The following is a 22,855-nucleotide window of genomic DNA, read 5'->3' as shown; positions in this document are numbered from 1 at the left end:
CACACACACACACACACACACACACACACACACACACACACACACACACACACACACACACACACACACACTTGACCCTTCACGGGAATTATGGGCACAGCTGGAACACGTTTTCTACCAATCACATCGCTCGGACAAACCATGTTCTATTTAGCTTAGCTCAATATAACATTGCCCAGTAATATTCAGCTGCAGCACTGACTGAAACATCCAAACACTGTGTCAGATAATGTGTGTTCATGCATTGTGAGAGAACATCTGGAGGCTTTACAGAGAGGAACACACATAAATACTTATTTTTAGAGGTTATACTTCTTCTTTGTACGTTTAAAAGCTACACATATTGATGGACGTCTCTCTTGAATGTTGCAAGAGGGCTGAAACATGTTGCAAATTCATTTCCCAAAAGGTTTTTACATCTTCTCCCTAGGTGGTGATCAAAGCAGATCAAAGAACGTCTCGCCCTCACACTGTTAGAGCCGGTTCCTCCAGATGTTCTTCAGTTAAAACGCAACTAAATTGGCTCTAGATATGGCAATGAAAAACTTAGGTCACAGGCCAACACTGGAAAAAATGCTGCTCCGAAAACGAGTTAAATTAAAATGAAAACGAGGTGTTTTCGCTTGAAATAAGTTAAAAAATCTGCCAACAAGTGAAAATTAGATGTAACATTTCTTGAAATAAGATGGGATATTTAGATGAATCTGATCTGGGAGAACTCATTTTGAACTATCTTTGACCAGAATCAGGTCATGTTGTGTTACAATATAAGCCTCAAATGCTAAAAAGTGTTCTGTTTTCTGGTGATTTTATCCTAATAAATATGTAAAAAAACATGTGTTTCATCTGAAATACAACTCAAAATAAGATTATTTGACTTAACAAGATTATGCATCGTCCAAAAACAAGACCCGATATCTCACTGCAGTGTCACTTCTGAAGTTGTTATATAGCAAGTGTAAAGACATTGTTTAGATACTAGACAAATATACTTGGCAAGATTTCAAGTTTTTGTAGTGAACAATGCAACATGAATATATATATATAAGACATAAAACCAATAAAACAGATAAAAGATATGCAGTTATACATGTTAGTATTCATTAATAAAGGGAGCTGAGTTGTTCAATAAACCACCAGTCAACTTGTAAGTCAGGAGTTTTTGGTTTAACAGCTTTTTGGTTTAACAGTCAATCAAAACTGAATTTAAATAATCTTTCACAAAACACAAATATATTTTTCAATCTGTAATCAATATGTTGGTTTCCCCTGGTTTGTTATATTCCAGTTAACACCATTAGGGTCTGACAGACATGTGACTTAATATGCAAATCACAATTCACATTGTATTAATATAACAGGGCTATTGAGTGCCACAGTGACGCGTCCTAAAACCCGGAAGTAAGTTCGCATTTTACCACGTCCGGGTCCTTCGACAAAAACCAATGCAATTCTCCATAGGGTTTTGGAAAATAGCTCAAAATAAGGCCTGTGGTTGACACACATTCAAGAGACAGATCACGTTTTGCTCAGCCGGATAATATCCACATGTCTACCCTACTTTTATAATTTTCGAATCATAAATCTTATCGATAGATTTATAGAAAATGATTGTCGAAGGAACTAGAAGGAGTTTACTTCCGGGTTTTAGGACTGGCACTGGATTAATTAAAAACGCACCACACTCACAGGGGAAATGTACATGATAACAACAGCAGGTAAAGTGAGGAAACTAAGCTAAGTATGTTCACGTTGTTAGTAAAAAAAAAAAAAAAAAAACAGCAGATATGTAAACCATGGTGATAAACGTGGCATTGCAGGAGGTTATATTACACTTGCATGTATATTGCACAGTTTTATTTTCAGTCAGTGTTATTTCAGGTGTATTCCAGTCTATACATGTAATCTCACATTCTTCATATTTCCCTCTTCCTCTCGTCTTTTTGTTCACTGAGCTCGATCCACATTCATTTCCCAGAGTGTTAGTCATGATAAACTACCCACACTGAAAACACTTCCTTTATTACTCTCACAATGCAGAATCAGATTATCATGATTGCTTTGGTTGAAATATGTCTGGTTGTTCCTTTCTCTGCAACGAAAAGTCACCCAGTATTAAATCCAAACTTTAAGATGTAATGTGCGCCCACACAGTCAGTAAATCAGGAACACCTTACAGTTTCAAGAAGCTAATTAGTTTTTCGTTTAACATAGTGGAACAAGCAGTAAATCTAATTTGTAGGGATCATTACTGAGTTAAATGTGTCGCAGCCACATTATCGGATGTCCAATATTCAGTCCATTTTGGGCTCCACCAACTTCTTTATACGAAAAATATTGATTTAAGCTGCTAAATGCTTCGCTATGTTCTCAAGTAAGTTGTCTATGTTTTAGTTGTGCAACATTTAGCATCGCCGATGAGTTCACTGAGACTGAACCAAAACATTAAAAAGGATATCTCAATAAAACAAACCTTTTTAATTGCTTGTGTACAAACATTTTGGTATCTCCAATGTCCAACCATACTTGCCAACATCTAGACCTCAGAAATCGGGAGCTTGGGGGGGGGGGGTGCTAGTGGATCGCCGGAGCTGTTAGATTAACATTAACATGCTTATTGTAGTTGTAAGTGCACTGCCTTGCGGCCTGTAACACCGTCCTTGATGGAGCATATGTGTGGGCTGGACCTGTATTTTACAGGAAAGGAGTGAGCAGAGAGTAGTTGTCGATTCTTGTTCTGTTTTCTGTGACTATCTGCCTCACCCTTTCAGACTTTGAGTTGCGCGCGCTACTAAAGAGACGTGTTACCATGGAAACCAAACAATGGTGTAGCTGTATTAAAGTCCGAGTGGAAACAGTCGTGTGTAAATCTGATTTTGTCAGAAATCGGGAGAAATGCGGGAGAAATATGACCCCGGGAGGAAACCGGGAGAGGGCAATGAAATCGGGAGTCTCCCGCGAAAATCGGGAGGGTTGACAAGTATGTGTCCAACAACACACAAAAAAACTTTGAAAAAGGCCAACGCAGTCAGTTTTTTTTGGCTGCCATGTAAGAAAACGTGCAAGCCAATCAGAGCAGACTGTGCATAATATGCCCCCTTTTAATTAAGCCTGCGACTGTAAACCAAAACAATGTGCTAACAGAGGAGTTAGGGGAAACTGCCACAAGTCGGGGGTACTTTTTCGGTGGCTTTGTCACTATGAATCGAATATTAAATAGTGCCTTTTGATATGTTTTGTCTCATGTTTCCAAGGACACAATACAGGAGTAATTGTACTACATGTAGGTAGTACAATGACAAGTAACAGTAAGTAGTACAATTATGTGCTTTTGTGGAGCGGCTCTCTAAGAAAGATTATTGTTTTCAAATCCTGTATACAGATGTCTCAAGCAACCTGTTATAATATATAAAAAGCCAACCCAACTTGTTTTGTGGATCAACAGCATCAATATGCTCCTTGGGATAAGTTATGACCTTTCATTCCTTCAGGACTCTGTATTTAAGACGTGTTTTTGTTGAAGTGAACATAAATCAAAGAGAAAACCCATTTATAAAAGCTGTTTGGAGAGAGTAAAAGTTCTCTCTGATTGGCTGTGTTTCACAGAGTCACTCGGCGCTCGCAGCACCAAGTGTTGTTGTGCTTATGGAGCTGCTTTCCACACATCAGCTTAATAGAATTTTGACAGAAGCAGCGAGCACCGAGCAGAATACTAACACACACACACACACACACCATTATTTATACACACATCCTAAAAAAAGTAGAAAGTGTTTGTGCACATTTGCATCTGCAAATCTACATCTGCTCTGCGTGATTTGTAGAAAATATCGCCCCTGAATCTTTGGGGAGCAGTTCTAAAAACTACATTTCAACGCTGCCTAGAATATACTAAATAAAGTATTATTGTAATATAGCACCTGTTTAGTTCTATACGCAAAGATGACAATGACTAAGTGAACATCAGCTAGGTAATATGTAATGATAATAACAAATAGCAATTTGTTAGCGACAACCACATTTGACAATACGCCAGCATAACCATTTACACAAGGAGCCACCTGCCCATCAATTTAATACGCAATTAACATTTGCGAGATTTAGGGTTCATTATCTTTGACAGACTTGATCTGACCATTAAAATATTATCCTGTCGTATTATCGTATCGACATGTTGCCTTACTTTGTTTTGGTTGACCTCTCAAGCTCCCATTGCTACAGCCGCCAAAAAAAATAAGAACAATGTCTATAGAAATATCAAGGAGGATTTGTGATCCCATTTCGATGCTTTTGCCAGCTCCAGCTGTGCCACTGATTTGGTTTTACCAACAGAAACAATCATTACCACTTATGGGGCGAAGCCTGCGAGCTCGTTCAGGCAGTCAACTCGAGCATCAATGAAACATTAACATGTGACGCACCTCGTCCCCCTGACAACCAACCAAACACATTCTCCTAAACATGCCGCTCTATTTAAGCTGCCGGGTCTTCCTGCCTCTGCCTCGCTATGCTGCCACTGCTGTGTTCACTTGATATTGCTATGTTCATGTTCCTGCTGTGTTTCATGTTCCTCCCCCCCCCCACCACCCCAGCTTCCACCCCCAGCTTCCACCCCAGCTTCCACCTGTAGACTCTGGGGATAGTTATCTAATCATCACTCAATGTTCTTTGTAAATCTGTGGAGTGATGAGGCCCGAGCCTAGACGCCAAACTCAAACTATATGCTGCTTATAATAAACATATTAAGAACACGTGAGTTGTCTGACTGAACTTCCATTATCTGATCCACAAACTCTTACCTTATTTCCCTATCAAATAATGCATGAAAAAAGGATTCCCAGTCTTGGACATAGATTGGAAACACAAGGGAGGACCTCAATTTTGTTTACTTAACATATAGAATAGTATATATTTAAAGATAATACGGCTGTGGACAGATACTACACTGTAGGTGCAGTTTGATGGCTGAGAAAAACATTTGGTTAAATTCAAAGTGATTAAATAAAGCAAACCCAAGTGTATTGTTGTTACGAGTCACGATGCACTACTCTCCTGACTGCAAGAGTTATTCCTTCCTTTCATATTACACACACAATAATCTATGTTGTTAATTGTAAAATGACTTCCGCCACGATGCGAAAAACATCTCTGGGCATTTAATATGTAAATCGTACCAATAAATCAAATTAAAAAAAGCTCAGTCCAAACACCGCAGAACAACATTCCAACAGAAGTGCTCGTAAATAAATTATGATCATGGCTCGGAGCGTGAATGGATCAGACTAATTATATAAAAGTTTTAAAATGGCTGAAACTCCTTCTGTCTGTCCACCACCTGCTGCATATTGAGTTCATTATCTCCCTGTTTTTGCTGCCCTTCAAGCAATGAAAATGTTATGATATCTGTGGGGGAAACTTCTGAAGCAATTGGAAACAGGACTCAGAGAGACACGAGGAGAGCTGGAGCTTTGATGGCAAACACTGATGGTTTATTTGGAGTCACGGCCGGAGAATTGACGAGACAGGTGGTGCGTCACGAGTTGACACAGCGGTTGCCAAACCAATTCTGAAGAACTCTTCTGCAGCTCGAGGTTTTAACTAGTTCGCAGTGTAATAATCAACATTCTTTATCAGTGAGACTAAAGCAATAAGGACCCTGAATCTAACTAGAGCTCTCGTCCATAGAAAATAATGAGCGCCAGGGAACCTTCGTCCCTGAACAGTAAACTACCTCATGGCGGCTTGTGCTCGGTCATAGACTGGCAACAACAATGTGCCCAAGCTGCTCCTCCTTAAGAGAGATAGCAGCAATACCCAAGGCCGTAGACCTATGCCATGGGAAAGGAGACAGTGAGAGGAGAACAATATGAACTGTGTCGAAGGTTGAATACCTAATCAAATTATTCCCTAACACTACCTGATTATTTAAATGTACCTTAAAGGTGGGGTAGGTAAGTTTGAGAAACCGGCTCGAGATACACTTGTTGTTATATTCCATGGAATGCTCTTAACATCCCGATAGTAATGAATATTTTAAGTGCTTTGACAAAAAATATATAAACAATGCATCAGTGGAAGCCGTGGCGCTGTAAAAAGCACGACCAATCATCTGAGCCGGCCCGGCTAAAATAACTGGATGGCCTACCTGCCTGTCAGCCTTCCATCTGTGCACAAACGTATCTCGTGCCCTCATTGGTCATGTGTGCGTTCGTGTGTGTTGGAGGAGGGGCTCTGGAAGGAAGTGGCAGATTTGTTCCGGCTGTGTATTTTCAAATTCTAGCGCCCTCGAGCTGGTTTCTCCAAAATTACCTACCCCACCTTTAAGCGTTCGATAAGTCTGTTTTGTTTCCACCTCATGGAAGAAATCCTGATTTTCTTTCTTGACATTTCTAAAGTTCAGCTGTAATCCGTCTTCTGTCTCTTCCTATTTGCGGATTAATTAATCTCATTTGGCAGGAAGGTGCCTTTAAGATTCCTCTTTCATGTACACTTTATAGAGTGGTGCAGTGATGACGTATTTGTGTAGGCCGACCCGGAAGTAAGCTGCGCATGGGTTCTCTCCACAAAACAGCAACAGGATTTCTCCATAGGATTTTGGAATATTGTAAAAAATAAGATCTGTGGAAAACAAACCTGTTCAAAACTACAGATTCAAAATGTTACAAGTTGAAGCGTTTGTTTGAACAGTTTGCAGGAGGCAGGTACTTGCTTTCAAGCAGAACACGGGGGAAAACTAATTTAGCGGGAGTGTTTACGTGTTCGGCGTAAGGACGTACATCGTCCTGGAGAACTTCTGTAGTCCTATTCAGCCAGTTGTTAACAACCATCGTTTTTCAGACACGTGAACTCTTCAGAAATCACCAGTGGGGTCACTGCTGATGGATTTAAGGTCGTAGAACAAAACATGATCCGTCTCTTAAATTTGTTTCAACCACAGACCTTATTTCCAGCTATTTTCCAAAATGCTAAGAGAGAGATCCCATTGGCTCTGAGACGAGGGAACCGGTAGTGGTAACATGCTAACTCACTTCCGGGTTTTAGGACTCTTCACTGCACCACTCTATACCTTCTTCCCTCTGTGTTTCATTCACTCTTTACAGGATGTCTTTCATGCACTATCAGTTAAGTAATACTGTCTGATAAAAGGTGGTGGGGGAGGGGGGGGGGGGGGTCTCAGTCAGGAAACACAATGAGTTTCTCCTGCTGATGTGTGTAAACAACGTGTAGTACATCCATATTTGCGAATATGTCTTTCTTTACCAGATGCAGTGCTGATAGTATCGAGTGACATTTTCCCATTTCTCCGCCTCATTCACTTCACTTCTCCTTTTACTCCCCGTGGGGTTAGGAATACACATGTGCGCAGTGGGAGTGAAGCTATATGAACTAAAAGGCACTTATCAAACATCAATATGTCTTTGTGGAGTAAACTGAGAGACCAGTACAGGACATTTGTACCTACTGCAGTGGCAATGGAAATGTATTTTAAGCGTTATTTCTATACATCTATATTTCTGGTCTTCTATCTTTTGGTCTTTTTTAGAACAGTTCGATTAATCCAGAATATTTAATATTGTATATTATTTCTGATATCTCTCTTTCTACTGTAGATATGTTTAAATGTGCTGTTATTTTTATTATGTCTTTACTTTATTCCACCTTTCAAATGTCTAATGCCTGAAAACACTGCTGCTGTAACACAATCCTTTCCTAAAACTGGGATAAATAAGGTATCTATCCATCCATCCATCCATCCATCCATCTATCCATCTATCCATCTGTCCATCCATCCATCTATCCATCCATCAATCTATCTATCCATCCATCTATCCATCCATCCATCTATCCATCTATCCATCCATCCATCCATCTATCCATCCATCCATCTATCCATCCATCAATCTATCTATCCATCCATCTATCCATCCATCCATCTATCCATCCATCAATCTATCTATCCATCCATCTATCCATCCATCCATCTATCCATCTATCCATCTATCCATCCATCTATCCATCCATCCATCTATCCATCCATCCATCTATCCATCTATCCATCCATCCATCCATCCATCTATCCATCCATCCATCTATCCATCCATCAATATATCTATCCATCCATCTATCCATCCATCCATCTATCCATCTATCCATCTATCCATCCATCCATCCATCCATCCATCTATCCATCCATCCATCTATCCATCTATCCATCCATCCATCCATCCATCCATCCATCCATCCATCTATCCATCCATCCATCCATCTATCCATCCATCTATCCATCTATCTATAATTGAGATAATGTAGCTTGTCGTGATTCAAATGTAACATGTGAGTATTTAACATGATCTTAACAAGCAGGTGGACTTCGCCTAGTTGTCATGGAATTGGAAGATTTTCTTTTTATTGACTTCTTGTTACTGCCGGCACAAAAAGCTTTCTATCCCTGACCTTGGAAGAGAAAATAAATCTCCTCAAAGCTCTGCTTCGACACAGCAAGGCTGGAGGGAAAGTGCTTAGGATAAAACATCGTATTGAAACATCTCCGACACCTTGACATGGGTTAAATGTGTAAAAGCTCCGGAAAAGCTACTCAATGGATCTTGTGGTGATTGTTTACTCGAATGCAGTTTCCATGATCAACAATGGACCGTTTCAGTCGATATTTTGCCTTGACACTTGACCTTTCCTTCCCGTCCATTTTATATATCTGAAGGTTATTGTCCATATTCCTTTCTTTCCTCATATCCCTCCTTGAATGCTTAAATGTTTCCTCTTTTCTGTCTTCAACGTTCTCCTTGATTTCTCAGTGTTTTACTCCCTGCTTTATCCCAGTGTTTCCTTCCTTGTTCGTTTCAGTTCATCGGTTTCTTTTTAATTCAACTTCTCATATTTCTTTCCTTGCTCCTTTCTTTCCTACATCCTTCCCTCTTCTAAAATGTATTAGTAGTAAAACCCTGTTCTAGTGATCTCTCCTCCTCTCTCTGTCTCGCAGGCTTTTTCATCATCTGTCATTTCTCTCCCTAAGATCTTTGACTTGTTCCCCTCTTCCCTCTCTGAGTCTCTCCCTCTCTTTGGCGCCCGGAGCCTCGTCTCTATGCCCCTCTTCGGCTTTGTGTTTCTCTGAGTGTGTGCGCTGTGTGTAATCTGGAGTCTCTCCACTGATTTCAGAAGCTCTGTTCTGCTCTCCTTTGTGTCTCAGAGCGTACGCACTGCGATCTGATATCTGTCGGCCCAATTTACACACGCTGTATTGTAATGCCTTGTACCAACACAAACACAGACACAGTCAACACACACACACACACACACACACACACACACACACACACACACACACACACACACACACACACACACACACACACACACACACACACACACACACACACACACACACACACACACACACACACACACACACACACATCCAGAGCTCCATATTGTTCCCTTACTTCACAGGCACAGTCCTACATTAGTTATAGTTTTGCATTCGAGACCTCCCAATCTTGATTTTTCGGCTTTAGTGACGTAAGCTAAAAAATAGCTTTTTAGCTGACCATTATGATCTTAATAAACTGAAAACACAGAGAAAGCGTTCAAGTTGCAAGACAAATGCACAGAAAACACTGAGCAACCTGTCAATCACAATGTAGCCACGCCCTAAATCATACCCAACTTTATCATGTTTTTTTATTTAAATGGGACCATAGTATATAACAGTTAAGCAAATACTGTATAAAAGAAGACTTGAAACTAATTACTTATTTACTGAGGTAAGAAAATCAAGCATGTCATTTTTTCAAATAGACTTCCATACAATCAGACTTCTTTTTGCAGCCGGTGGAGTCGCCCCCTGCTGGATATTTTAGAAAATGCAGGCATCAGCTTATTTAGCTTGAACCCTATTTTGCGTTTTGGAGTTTTCCCTTTCCTGTGGTGTGTAACTAAGGTTGTAGAGCTTTTTGAACCTTAAAGCTTGGAGACATGTCAGAGTAAAGACACAAAATACAAATAAAGACCCTGAAAATTTGCAGAATATGTCCTCTTTAACTTTTCAGACATGGAGGTTGCCGCTTCTCACAGACACAATATCTCTGAATTACAGTAAAACTCCCCCCCGAACCTCTCTCTCTGTCTCTGTGTCTCTCTGTCTCGCTCTCTCTCGCTCGCTCTCTCTGTCTGTCTCTCTCTCAGTCTCTCTCTCTCTCCCACTCTCTCTCTCTCTCTCTCTTTGTCTCTCTGTCTCTCTGTCTCTCTCTCTGTCTCTGTGTCTCTCTGTCTCTCTCTCGCTCGCTCGCTCTCTCTGTCTGTCTCTCTCTCAGTCTCTCTCTCTCTCTCTAACTCCATCTCCTCGCTGCTCTGTGGTTTTTCATTAAACTGTTGCACAAGTCATTTTCAAAAATGAGTGCATTTTTCCATCAACTCGCCTAATGAGAGAAATGCTCAGGAGGAAGTGCCTGGATTATTACCTCATTGCATTTCACTGCTGCACACCACCTCAGATACCTTTTAGTTTTTTCTCTTTGGTTTTTAATGAATCCATTTGTCTCCGTAAGGGAAGCTCATTTAAATCTGTAGCAGGTAAAAAGCTAAGGGCTGATCCTGACTGCTAATGACTACAGAAGGGCCTCTGATGGCCTGTCCACACGGCGGCGTGCGTTGAAGCTTCAACTTTTCTTTCCGTTCACTTTGAATGGGGTGACGTCACGCTTTGCCAAACTGCATTGTGGGAGCGTTGCTTCGCTTTGCTCGCTTCAAAAGTTCAGCAATGTTCAACTTTTGAAGCTTTGACGGAAGCGTCAGCCAATCAAATCATATGCCAGTACAAGCGCTAGCCAATCAAACCGCGTGCTTGTGTGTCCGGGGCGGGAGATTCATGTGATTGGTTGTTGGTCGAGTTTCAGACACGCCCGCCGGCAAGCTTCAACGCACGCCGCCGTGTGGACGCTGCGTTATACACGGATATATTTAACATTAAGAAGCATCTTGCATTAGTCTGGAATCTGCATCTATCACATAAATGTAGAAACTGAAAATCTGACGTAGAAAAGTCTTATTGTTGTTTTTTTCTTTCAGTCTCATTTGTATCATGCCCTTACTCCGTATCTCTTCCTCCTCTGATTTAGTATTCATATTGCCGTGTGTATTAATTTAAATGAAGTCCAATCCCTTTTAACTTAAATTGTTCCTATTCACCTTAACGGAAAGTGATGGCACTGTAGCTCCAACGTGTTCTCGCTTTGCTTCTCATCCCACCATCCCTCCTCTGATTACCTGTTTGTTTCATCTCTAGACAGCTTCTTAAATGCATTAACACAGTGGTTCTCAAACTTTTTCTGTCAGGCCCCCCCTTTGGAGTAATAAGTCGGGCCCCCCCAACACAAATAGTCAGGCTCAGTGGCGGCGCCAGATATTTATTTTGGGGTGCTGTGGGGTAGCTTGACTTTTCATAGAGGGTGCTCAAATATTTAGGGTTTCCCATTAATGTACCGGTCTCTACAGTGGAATTTTCTACTGCAACAATCCCCACGCACATACACAGTGTTACAATGAAGGCATATACAGTAGGTGTAAGCAGGGGTAAAGTGCTATTTTTATAGGTGGTGTGTGGACCTCACATAGGGGGGTCTGGGGGCAAGCTCCCCCGGGAAGATGTATTTTTAAATATTGAAGTTAAAAGCATCAATCTGGTTCACTTTGAGAGCAAAATGAAGAGATCTATGCATACATCTCTCAACACCCATTTGAAACAGAACTGGAAACAGATTTACTTTTTCTTTATGGATATTTTACAAATCACTCCCCTTTTAAACTTTATTCTTTTTTTACTGTCATATAGTATTTCATACCTGTTTTTCATTTAATCTTTTATTTTTTTATAACTATAATGATCATATAAACGTGTGCCTCGGAAATAATTGTTTACATTAATGGTGACCAAAACGTTTGAGACCCACTGAGATAACACTGAGAGAGTCCTTTAGCTCACTGAGCCTCTCAGTCTGACAGGAGAGGACTCTCCTCCACTTTGTTGTTGAAAAAACTCCTTATATCCGTTAGCGTAGCTCGCTAGCACCAGAAGCTAACAACAACGATCTCCGGTACCGGTGCGCTCTCTCTCGCGCAATCAAATCAAACCACTGTGCCGGTTTACTGCCATGAGTCTGTGGCAGTAGCCGCAGAGGGGAGGATAGGTGAATGTATTTGTTAAAGTTGGTTTGATTACACCATTCAAAATCCCGACAACGCCACCTAGGGAGTTTCACCCAAGGAAATATTAACACTTTTTTTCAGTTATAGAGAGGACACATAGGTTTGAATACTAATGGAGCAGGAGACGTGGTTTCAATTTATCAAAAATATACAATTGTATCACAAGTCAATAGTTAAAATGCAGTTCAAAACAGTCGCACAGGGCTGTAGCACAAAGGGGCAAATGAATTAGGGGCTGAGGCTTACCAGTGGGGGGATAGGGTCAACGAGTGAGTGGAAGGATCCTCAAACAAACCAAACTTAAATCTCCCCAGTCCATACTTGTCAACCCTCCCGATTTTCGCGGGAGACTCCCGATTTCATTGCCCTCTCCCGGTTTCCTCCCGGGGTCATATTTCTCCCGCATTTCTCCCGATTTCTGACAAAATCAGATTTACTCAGGACTGTTTCCACTTGGACTTTAATACAGCTACACCATTCTTTGGTTTCCATGGTAACACGTCTCTTTAGTAGCGCGCGCAACTCAAAGTCTGAGAGGGTGAAGCAGATAGTCACAGAAAACAGAACAAAAATCGACAACTACTCTACTCTCTGCTCACTCCTTTCCTGCCCACACATATGCTCCATGAAGGATGGTGCTACAGGCCGCAAGGCATTACACTTAGAACTACAATATAAGCATGTTAATAATGTTGATCCGGCGATCCACTAGCATCCCCCCCAATTTTGCATTTTTAAATGCTCCCGATTTCTGAGGTCTCAAGGTTGGCAAGTATGGCCCAGTCATACGTGCAGGAAATCAAATCCCGGGGGAGCACATCACGCACAAAAGAAGAGAGGAAAACCACCACCTTCAGCTCTCAGTAACTAAGTAGGGAAACAAAGAGGGAAACGCAGTTAATGGGGGCTAAATACGTAAATCAAAGTAATAAACAAACACAATATCAAATATGTTCTCATAAGCAGATGATAACTTGTGTAAACATTTAAGAATAAAACAAATCACAAGAGAAAAGGTTCAGTTAAACAAAATAAACAATTAACAAAAACAATCAAACTAATTTAAATCAAGTCGGCCAAAGTAAGGACAAGTTATAGAGGGAGTTAGCCCCAGAGTTCAGTGACTTCCACACTTCGAGTGTCGGCCCAAGCAAGGCAGCAGGAAGGCGTGCAGTTAAAGCAGCACTGGTGAGCGAGCCTCCGCAGTAGGCGACGCAAAGCTGGCCAGGAGCAGCAATCAGAAGCCACAATGTGGTAACGTAACGGTAGCCTAAACATCTAGGCAGGATCAACAGCAGTTGCGACGTTACTGCCGATAAACATAATTTCTCCGGTGAAGCAAAACCACAGATGTCCCTTTAACATTGGATTGGCCCGATCAGGCTTTCCTATCGATAACGCAGAGAGGAGGGAGCTTCATGCTTTTCATGGCTGCGTTGACAGGCTGGACCTGTTGATGCGCTTTCATTTGATTTAGGGAATTATGTTCAAAATGATGGTATCTTCTTTAACTTCAAAAAGATAATAAATGAAAGAACAGGCTCCATCCGATTTAGTTAAAAGTGTTATTGTAGTTGATTGGTATTTAAATATTCCAATTTTGGATTTCTCCTTCCCGAATCATTTTCAAAAAACCATGCAATTTAGTAATGATTAAAGGGAAAAGAGGGATGATTTCACACTTGATTAACTCAACTCAATCCAATTAATCCCAATGGATTGCTGGCATGAACCTTGAAATCTGAGCCTGGTTCATATGGAGATATCTGTGGTTTAGTTTTATACTATAGACAACATTTTTAGCTCCTTTCTCAGAAGTACATGAGGAGAGCAGCTGATTTATTTAGTGCCTATAGTGCAGCAGAAACACGTATGTTGTATGAATGCGTAGGCAGGTCATTTGAATTGAAAGCAGTAATTGTTGACTGCTCCACCAACAATGATAACAAATAGATAAATCTGCATACATAAATGGTTGAAAATCTCCCTTTAACTCAGAAAATAATGGTTCAACACTTAACATACTGTGTGAGAGAAAGAGTTCCAATTATGCAAGGAAAGCAATTCCATTAATTACAATGTGTTACTGGAAGCTTCTCGGAAATGACTCGCTTGTTTTTTATGGATTTCCACACTTTAACCATTCAACATGTGTACAATATTTCCAGTTTCATATTCCAAACAACACAAGCTCGATTCGTCTTCTTTATAGTTCTCTAATTTAGTCAGTTTGTCTTGCTGTCTCCTTGTTTTTCTTGCTTCTACAAACACAGATCATTTATCTAATCTCACTGCGGGGTGTTTATTCAATGTCTGTGTGCTCATGTTGGAGAGAAATGGCACACTCAGTGGTTTTTCTGTTGTTCCCAGTGTGTGTGTGTGTGTGTGTGTGTGTGTGTGTGTGTGTGTGTGTGTGTGTGTGTGTGTGTGTGTGTGTGTGTGTGTGTGTGTGTGTGTGTGTGTGTGTGTGTGTGTGTGTGTGTGTGTGTGTGTGTGTGTGTGTGTGTGCGAGCGAGCGAGCGAGCGAGCGAGCGAGCGAGCGTGCGTGCGTGCGTGCGTGCGAGCGAGCGAGCGTGCGTGCGAGCGAGAGAGAGAGAGCCACTGGTTCCAGGATGAGCTTTTAACCCTGTAAAACCCAAATATAGAAAAACATTAGCACATTTATTTTTGACCTTTCAGATGTTGTTGTAAAATGTGATGAATGTATTCCACAATAACTAAATATGTACATGTTCTGGACATTGTAATAGTCACAAACAAAAATGTATTTGAGGCATTTTCTTACTTGAATCTACGGAGCCCCCTAGGGGACATGGAGAAGGAAAAACAATTTTTTGAAAAGAAATCAAATAAAATGCTTTGCGATATCTCGCAAAACTTTTCATTTAGCTCAATGTGCTTCCTGGTCAGTTCGGTTGCTACGGCAACACAGAAACCACAACAATGGAGTGGTTCATCGATTTTACTTTGAGCCTGGCCTTAAATATAAATATATAACATCAGTGCTTGGCAATAGGCACGGGTTTCACACATAGACTGTATATACAAAGCGTTTCACATAAGTGAAGACACCTCAAGAGAACACTCGAGGTGACATGCACGTCCCTCTGAGCTGAGTAATTGACAGATTCGAATTTTGCGGATCAATAACTCATGAACGTAACGTTGTAAAAATACAAACAACATGACTTTACAATCATAGCAAGGTAGACAACGAGCTACAGAGTCGTTTTTATCAGAACAGTTCTATATGCGCCGTCATCCGAGCTAAACACCAATAATTGGTCACAATCTGCAGCTGGAGGAGGGAGAGGAGTGCTTAGGGACCGTCTACAAACTGCAACGGGGTTTTGCGAGATCTCGAGAAGGAACTTTAAAAAAAAGAAAAAAAAAACTTTTTTTTCTTCTCCATGTCCCCTAGGGGGCTCCGTATGAATCTGAGATGTTGATTGTTTGAAGATTTTGAAGTTGTGTGAGTGTATGGCCAGAGGGCAGTACCTATAAACACATTGTTGTAATTGTGAGGCTGAACTGATACTCATGGTAGCTGTCACTGTAAATAGAGTTTGTAAACTGTACCCAGTACATTATGTTACATGTGTAACTAATGTCCTGCAGGACCCTTGAAAAAGAGACCTTTTGATCTCAAGGGGCTTTCACCTGGTTAAATAAAGGCTACAAACAAAGGAGCATTTGACTATGTAAATGTAGCCTTTGGATAGGTCAAAGTGATTTTGAAAAATAACAACCGGGGTTTACTGGATTAACGTCAGTTTTGATTTGATATGTTTCACAAAAGTATCTCTCTCTCTCTCTGTTTCTACAGACAGATGGACGGTGCTGATCCCTCGCTCTGGAGGTGTGGATTGACGGATGACAGAGAGAGTGATAAGGCGGGAGAGAGATAGAAAGAGGGAGGCGACATGGAAAACATCTGCAACGGTCGGGAGCATCGATCGGGAGGCGAGGAGACGTAAGTGACCACATTTACCAACACTCTCTCTACAATTTATTTCCTCTTAAAGGTCACCTATTATGCAAAATCCACTTGTTCCTGTCTCTTCTACATCAACATGTGTCCCCTCTTCTTCATGTCTCTTCTACATCAACATGCGTCCCCTCTTCTTCATGTCTCTTCTACATCAACATGTGTCCCCTCTTTTCCATGTCTCTTCTACATCAACATGTGTCCCCTCTTCTTCATGTCTCTTCTACATCAACATGTGTCCCCTCTTCTTCATGTCTCTTCTACATCAACATGTGTCCCCTCTTCTCCATGTCTCTTCTACATCAACATGTGTCCCCTCTGTGGAAAGAGACTCTGAAAGTTTCAGGAACAAAGATTCTCTCTCTTTTTGCCCTGATCCATTTCTATAAAAACCTGTCTGAAAATGAGCTGATCAGATTTTGGCCACTTTATGATGTCATAACGATGTTTTGTCTGGTATAACCATTAGCCAATCAGCAACCAAGGTACCCCCCCCCCCCCCCCCCCCCCTTATCAACTGAATCTCCTCCTAGAGCACCATTGAGTTATTTCTAACCAAATCTCTCTCAGAGGGGCGTGGGGAGGGGCTCCTTATTTTCATCTAAAGTAACAGACAGAGAATCAGCATTTTGGAAACAGGCCTGAAACAGAGGGGATTATGGGTAATGCTGCAATGATCTGTTTGGTGTTTCAGCCAATCAGGGACATGTTCTGTATATATCTGAGACCTATAATATATTGATAAAAAACAGTATGATAGTGGACCTTTAAGATCAATGTTGAGGTGCTTTACTTGAGTATTTCCATGTTATGCTACTTTATGTACTTTTTACTCATTGTATTTTACAAGAATAGTTATGTGTCCCCTAAATCTAATTATTGTATTCATTATTTTCTCTGGACGGGAGATAGGAGCGTTATATTTCAAATGATGAATTGCCAGAGGAACCACTATCATTCAGTGCAATCTTTTTATACAGTCACGGATATAACATAACCTTACATCATTCCCCATTTGACTCTGATTCTGCTCTTTTAATAAGATGTCTCCTCGTTTTTTTATTATGGTCATATAATCGTACTATGTTGCTCTCTACAGCCGGGGTCATCTTGTTGTTGGATAAACACAGGTTCATATTATCAATATGAAATATAAATCCTATAATGAATTAATATACAGTACCTGGCAGTATAGAAAGTCATTAAAGCTCCAACTTTACCAGCTGCAAAATGTTAACATTACACATTCATGAAACCCAATTATTATCCATCAATACAATATTTATTCATTTGAAAAAGGCCAGTCTGCCTGTGCTTTATTTGTACTTTTACTTAAGTAACATTCAGAATCACTTCTAATCGAGTATTTCTACACTGAGATATTACTTGATTTAAGTACTTTTTCCACCCCAGATTAATCTTTCTATATTGTTTTTTTCTCATTGTTGTGCCATTTCTTACAATATTGTAAGCTTGTGTGGCTGTAAACAATAAATCAACTGCAGGTAGGAAGTATTATAAGGCATACATGGGCATCGTATAATGTATAATACATTCTACAAAATGATATTTACTAACTTTTGTTAAAAATGCGAGAGTCCAGAGTGATATCTGATCCATTCCACCTTAAAAATGCGGGAGTCCAGAGTAATATCTGATCCGTTCCACCTTAAAAATGCAAGAGGCCAGAGTGATATCTGATCCATTCCACCTTAAAAATGCGAGAGTCCAGAGTGATATCTGATCCATTCCACCTTAAAAATGTGAGAGTCCAGAGTGATATCTGATCCATTCCACCTTAAAAATGCGAGAGTCCAGAGTGATATCTGATCCATTGCACCTTAAAAATGCGAGAGTCCAGACTGATATCTGATCCATTCCACCTTAAAAATGCGACAGTCAAGAGTGATATCTGATCCATTCCACCTTAAAAATGCGGGAGTCCAGAGTGATATCTGATCCATTCCACCTTAAAAATGCGACAGTCAAGAGTGATATCTGATCCATTCCACCTTAAAAATGCGGGAGTCCAGAGTGATATCTGATCCATTCCACCTTAAAAATGCGGGAGTCCAGAGTGATATCTGGTCCATTACACCTTAAAAATGTGAGAGTCCAGAATAATATCTGATCCATTCCACCTTAAAAATGCGAGAGTCCAGAGTGATATCTGGTCCATTCCACCTTAAAAATGCGAGAGCCCAGAGTGATATCTGATCCATTCCACCTTAAAAATGCGGGAGTCCAGAGTGATATCTGATCCATTCCACCTTAAAAATGCGGGAGTCCAGAGTGATATCTGATCCATTCCACCTTAAAAATGCAATGCACCACTGGTTATTACAGCAAAATGATCAGTGGCGAACCGTCAGGGCCTTCAAGATATTCAGAGAATACCCTGGAACCCTCAGATAAAAACAAACAAAAAATCAATTTAATTATATAAATAAAATGTATGCCAGCGGCGGCGGGGGTAGTGTGTGTCTACAGAAGGTCCAGTTGTGATAGACACGGTTCGCCACTGCAATTTATAGAACAAAATTAATAATACAAACATATAGGCAAACCAATAAAGTAACACAATAAATAATTAAAGTTGCAAGACAAAGAAATGTTCTTTGAGATAATCCCTAGCCTCAATCATATTTTCACAGATGTTGTTGGTGTTGTTTCCCAACATTCATAGCTGGTGGTGTGTATGAATATGCAATATAAACCTTTGAATGTTAAGCTTCTAAAGCCACTCACAAACAGAAGTGCCTATAGAAGTTTAGTAAGAAGAAAATCCCTTTCCCCCGCCGCCCTGCACTCTTTTATCTCGCCAAACAGAAATGGCTTCTACACATGCGGCAATTTGTCAAAAGCATCTGGGCCTTCACTCGCTTTCTGTTGCGAGTCTCCAGCCATTTCACTCTGTAAGAAATGTTTCACAGCAGCAGTTACTATCCGCAGATGATATATATAGAAATGTATTTATTAGGATAAACCCCTTGAGATGCACCATCCCGACAAAAGCAACGTCTTACATGAACAAAATAACAGAAAGCAAAGCATGACGAACAAGGACAAACCACGTACAGTCTGTTAAGTTTAATTCATGAAGTAATACATACAATCATTACAATTTGATAGACAGTAGTGTGTAACAGATCAGTTTCATCAATAACAAGAGTAACTTCCAGTTCCGAGTTTTTCTCAAAATTCTGACTTTTTGTCAAAATCAAAATAAATCGGACTCTTTTTCAAAATCTAAAAATTCGGACTTTTTCTCAGATTATATATATAGACATGTATTTATTAGGATAAACCCCTTGAGTTACACCATCTCGTTTTCAAGGGGGTCCCGACAAAAGCAACGTCTTACATGAACAAAATAACAGAAAGCAAAGCATAACAAACAAGGACAAACCACGTACAGCCATGAAGTAATACATACAATCATTACAATTTGATTGACAGTATGTCTAATAGATCAGTTTCATCAATAACAAGAGCAGAGCAGCTGCACGTGAGGTGATAATGCTTAAACATACCCAATGATGCAAGAGATTGAATAGTAGGAGGTCAAGTATTGATGAGATTTTCATTTGAGAAACATTCACTTGTCTGAATCATGTTTCCATGCCAGGGTTACAGCGATATGATTAAGGAACAACAAGTACAGTAACTGTCCTCTGGAGTCGAGGGATTGCTTCTAATAATTATAATAATAAAGCTTTATTTCATACAACACGTGCAGCTCAAAGTGCTTTACAAAATGACAAGTTAAAAACAAACAACTAGAAATTCCCCTCAGATTATTTGTTAAGAGCTTTACAGGTACGCAGCAAAATATAACTTTTGATCAGGTTAATAGACACAAGGAGGTAAAAGGTATGATAATAGAAATACAATAACATAATAATATCTCTCCAACAGATAAGACACAAGACAACTGAGTCGATGCAACAATATAAAACCCAATAAAACAAAGTGAACATATAGGTACAACAGAAATACAAATAAAAAGATAATATCACTTCTTCTGTCTCTTCTCTCTGTCTGAAGGAAAGCTGCTTTTCAAACGAGTCAAACGACTCGCCAGCAGTGTTGTTTAGTTTCCGATGAACTATGCTGATAGTCTCTCTGAAAGGAAGCACCCTGACACACACACACACACATACACACACACACACACACACACACACACACACACACACACACACACACACACACACACACACACACACACACACACACACACACACATAAATCCTCATTATCTCTTCTTAGTGGAAACTGTTTACACAGCTTGCTTATGTTTTAACACAGACCTAATTCAAGTGCGTGTTGTCATTATTCAGAATCAAGAGTACAACAACCCCTTATTGGCTTTTCCTTTTAGAACAACCACTGAACGGCACTGTGTTATTGACTTGACATTATAGACAAAGCCAAGGCACATAATGACAGAAAGTGTGGAGCAGCCTTTTAATTGGCTAAAGATTAATCTAAGGCTTCCCTTTTTACACAAGAACCTTTATCCTGACCCAATAAGCTGTGGAAAAGTGTATGCCCTTCAAAACTAAAGGTATTACGGAAATTGCATTTAAAGTGATTGAAATCGATAAGTTGATCCTGTCCACACCAGAGAATAGACAGCATTTGTCATTTTTAGAACCCTTCATGAAGCTGTATGTATTGCTTTCCTGTACGATTGAAGTTGGAAGGATATTAGCTTAGCATAGCTTATTTTAGCATGAAAAATGGGGCTAAATTGGACCAAAATGGCTCTCCCCAAAATCGCCCAAAAACACCTCCAATGTCCTCCATAGCTGACTGATCAAAATGATTTTATTTGGTATGTTTTAACTACATAAATACATAAATGTAAAATAAATGTGGTTTGATTGAGAGTTCTGTACATTTTCGAGTTTATTGTTATTTAAAATAATTGTACTTTAAGGTTTTAATTCTAACAATAAGTGTAATTGAACATTTTATTTAGCGTGATTATTCTAAATCATCTGTATACAAATAGATGTGGTTTGATTGGGAGTGCGGTAAATGTTCTAGTATATTTTTAATTAAAATCATTTTAATTTATAGGATATTTTGGATTAATTAAGGTTTTGATAGAAGAAGAAGAAAGTCCCTCGTCCTGTTGTGTAAATAAGGTGCAGATGGCAGAGAAATGCTTTGGTTTGATCATCCATCTCAATGCAAAGAAAGTCTCCCAACCATTCCTCATACTGGTTATTAATATTAATAAGGGAATAGCATGAAAAAGATTACCTGCAGGTGGCCGGTATATTCGGTTACTACTTTTTGACAAACAACAGCTGTGCACACTGACATCCCAAAGCCTGTTGTCGCCGTTGGCTTGTAAATAGTTCCTTAAAGGTCATTGTTTGTTTTTTTCAGATCCGAAAACAGTCATACGAATCATTCTTGCAAAGGTCATATTGGTCGTTTTTCGAAAAGGTTGCAAAACAAGGTCGTTTATGTATGAGCACTGACAACGTATCTGCCTACACACACATGAATATTTAAATGTGTGTGTAGCAGACAATGCATGTATTCAGTTATCTACTCAAACAAACGAGACAGAGAGAAAATAATACAGTCGAGAAGACAATTAAATACAACAGACTTACACGCATATATTAAGGTTAAAGGAAAATATGCAAATCAGGGTTTTTTGTTATCGTGCTTATGGCGATTCGTGAAATATGTACACACACTCCTACTGTGCTCTGCTAGATATTATCATAGACTCACCGCCCACTTAACTATCTCAGCTGGAAAGCCCGGGTCCGTCTGGAGATGTGCTGCCTTGTTATCTCAAACACACACACACACACACACACACACACACACACACACACACACACACACACACACACACACACACACACACACACACACACACACTCTCAAGCACTCAAACATATGGACAAGGAAGCGCATTCATTTTCCATTTTTAAACGTACCACGCATTCTCTTTTCAAGCACTCTCTTCTTCTGTTACGAGCACACACACACACACACACACACACACACACACACACACACACACACACACACACACACACACACACACACACACACACACACACACACACACACACACACACACACACACACACACACACACACACACACACACACACACACACACACACACACACACACACACAGACACACACACACACACACTTTTCCTCTCCCACACACACTTGCAGTACACTCTGATTCACCCACATATCCTTGAAGACATTTACGAGGTGCTGAATCACTACGCAGTCTGAGAGGTAAGGGTAAACAGAGAAGGACAGTATTTCTGCACACACTGAAATGTTGCTATGTGAGGGTGATAGCATGAAAGCCTCCTTCCTCTCCAGTTTGTTTTAAATAACTGTAGTGTTTGACAGTAGCAATCATTCTCCCTCCCAGACTTTTATTAAAAGTGCAGATAATATCTTTAAATGCTAAAAGAGGGATCGCTGTCAGAAACAAATAAGAAAAAGGAAGTGTCTGCTTTAATGGCTGGCCAAAGGGGGGAGAAGAAGATGTGAAGGTAAGAAGGAAAGTGAGGGAGTAGGTATGTGGTCAAGCAATGGAGAATGCAATAAAATGTGGAATAGGGATGCAAAATGAAAATGACCA

At 40.1% G+C, this 22,855-nt stretch overlaps 1 protein-coding gene across 2 annotated transcripts in view; it reads left to right on the top strand.

Moving 5' to 3' along the window:
* htr2cl1 (5-hydroxytryptamine (serotonin) receptor 2C, G protein-coupled-like 1) overlaps positions 1-22,855 on the top strand; it is a 181,408-nt gene that overhangs the window by 121,723 nt on the left and 36,830 nt on the right. For both annotated transcript variants that reach the window (XM_079668476.1, XM_079668475.1), the window contains exon 3: positions 16,046-16,192. In XM_079668476.1, the coding sequence (XP_079524602.1) occupies positions 16,093-16,192 (100 nt within the window). In that variant the 5' untranslated portion in view covers positions 16,046-16,092. The remainder of the gene's footprint in view (positions 1-16,045; positions 16,193-22,855) is intronic.

The sequence above is a fragment of the Notothenia rossii genome, assembly GCF_949606895.1.
Source record: "Notothenia rossii genome assembly, chromosome: 3".
Classification (NCBI taxonomy): Eukaryota; Metazoa; Chordata; class Actinopteri; order Perciformes; family Nototheniidae; genus Notothenia; species Notothenia rossii.
This window is presented reverse-complemented; position numbering and strand designations above follow the sequence as displayed.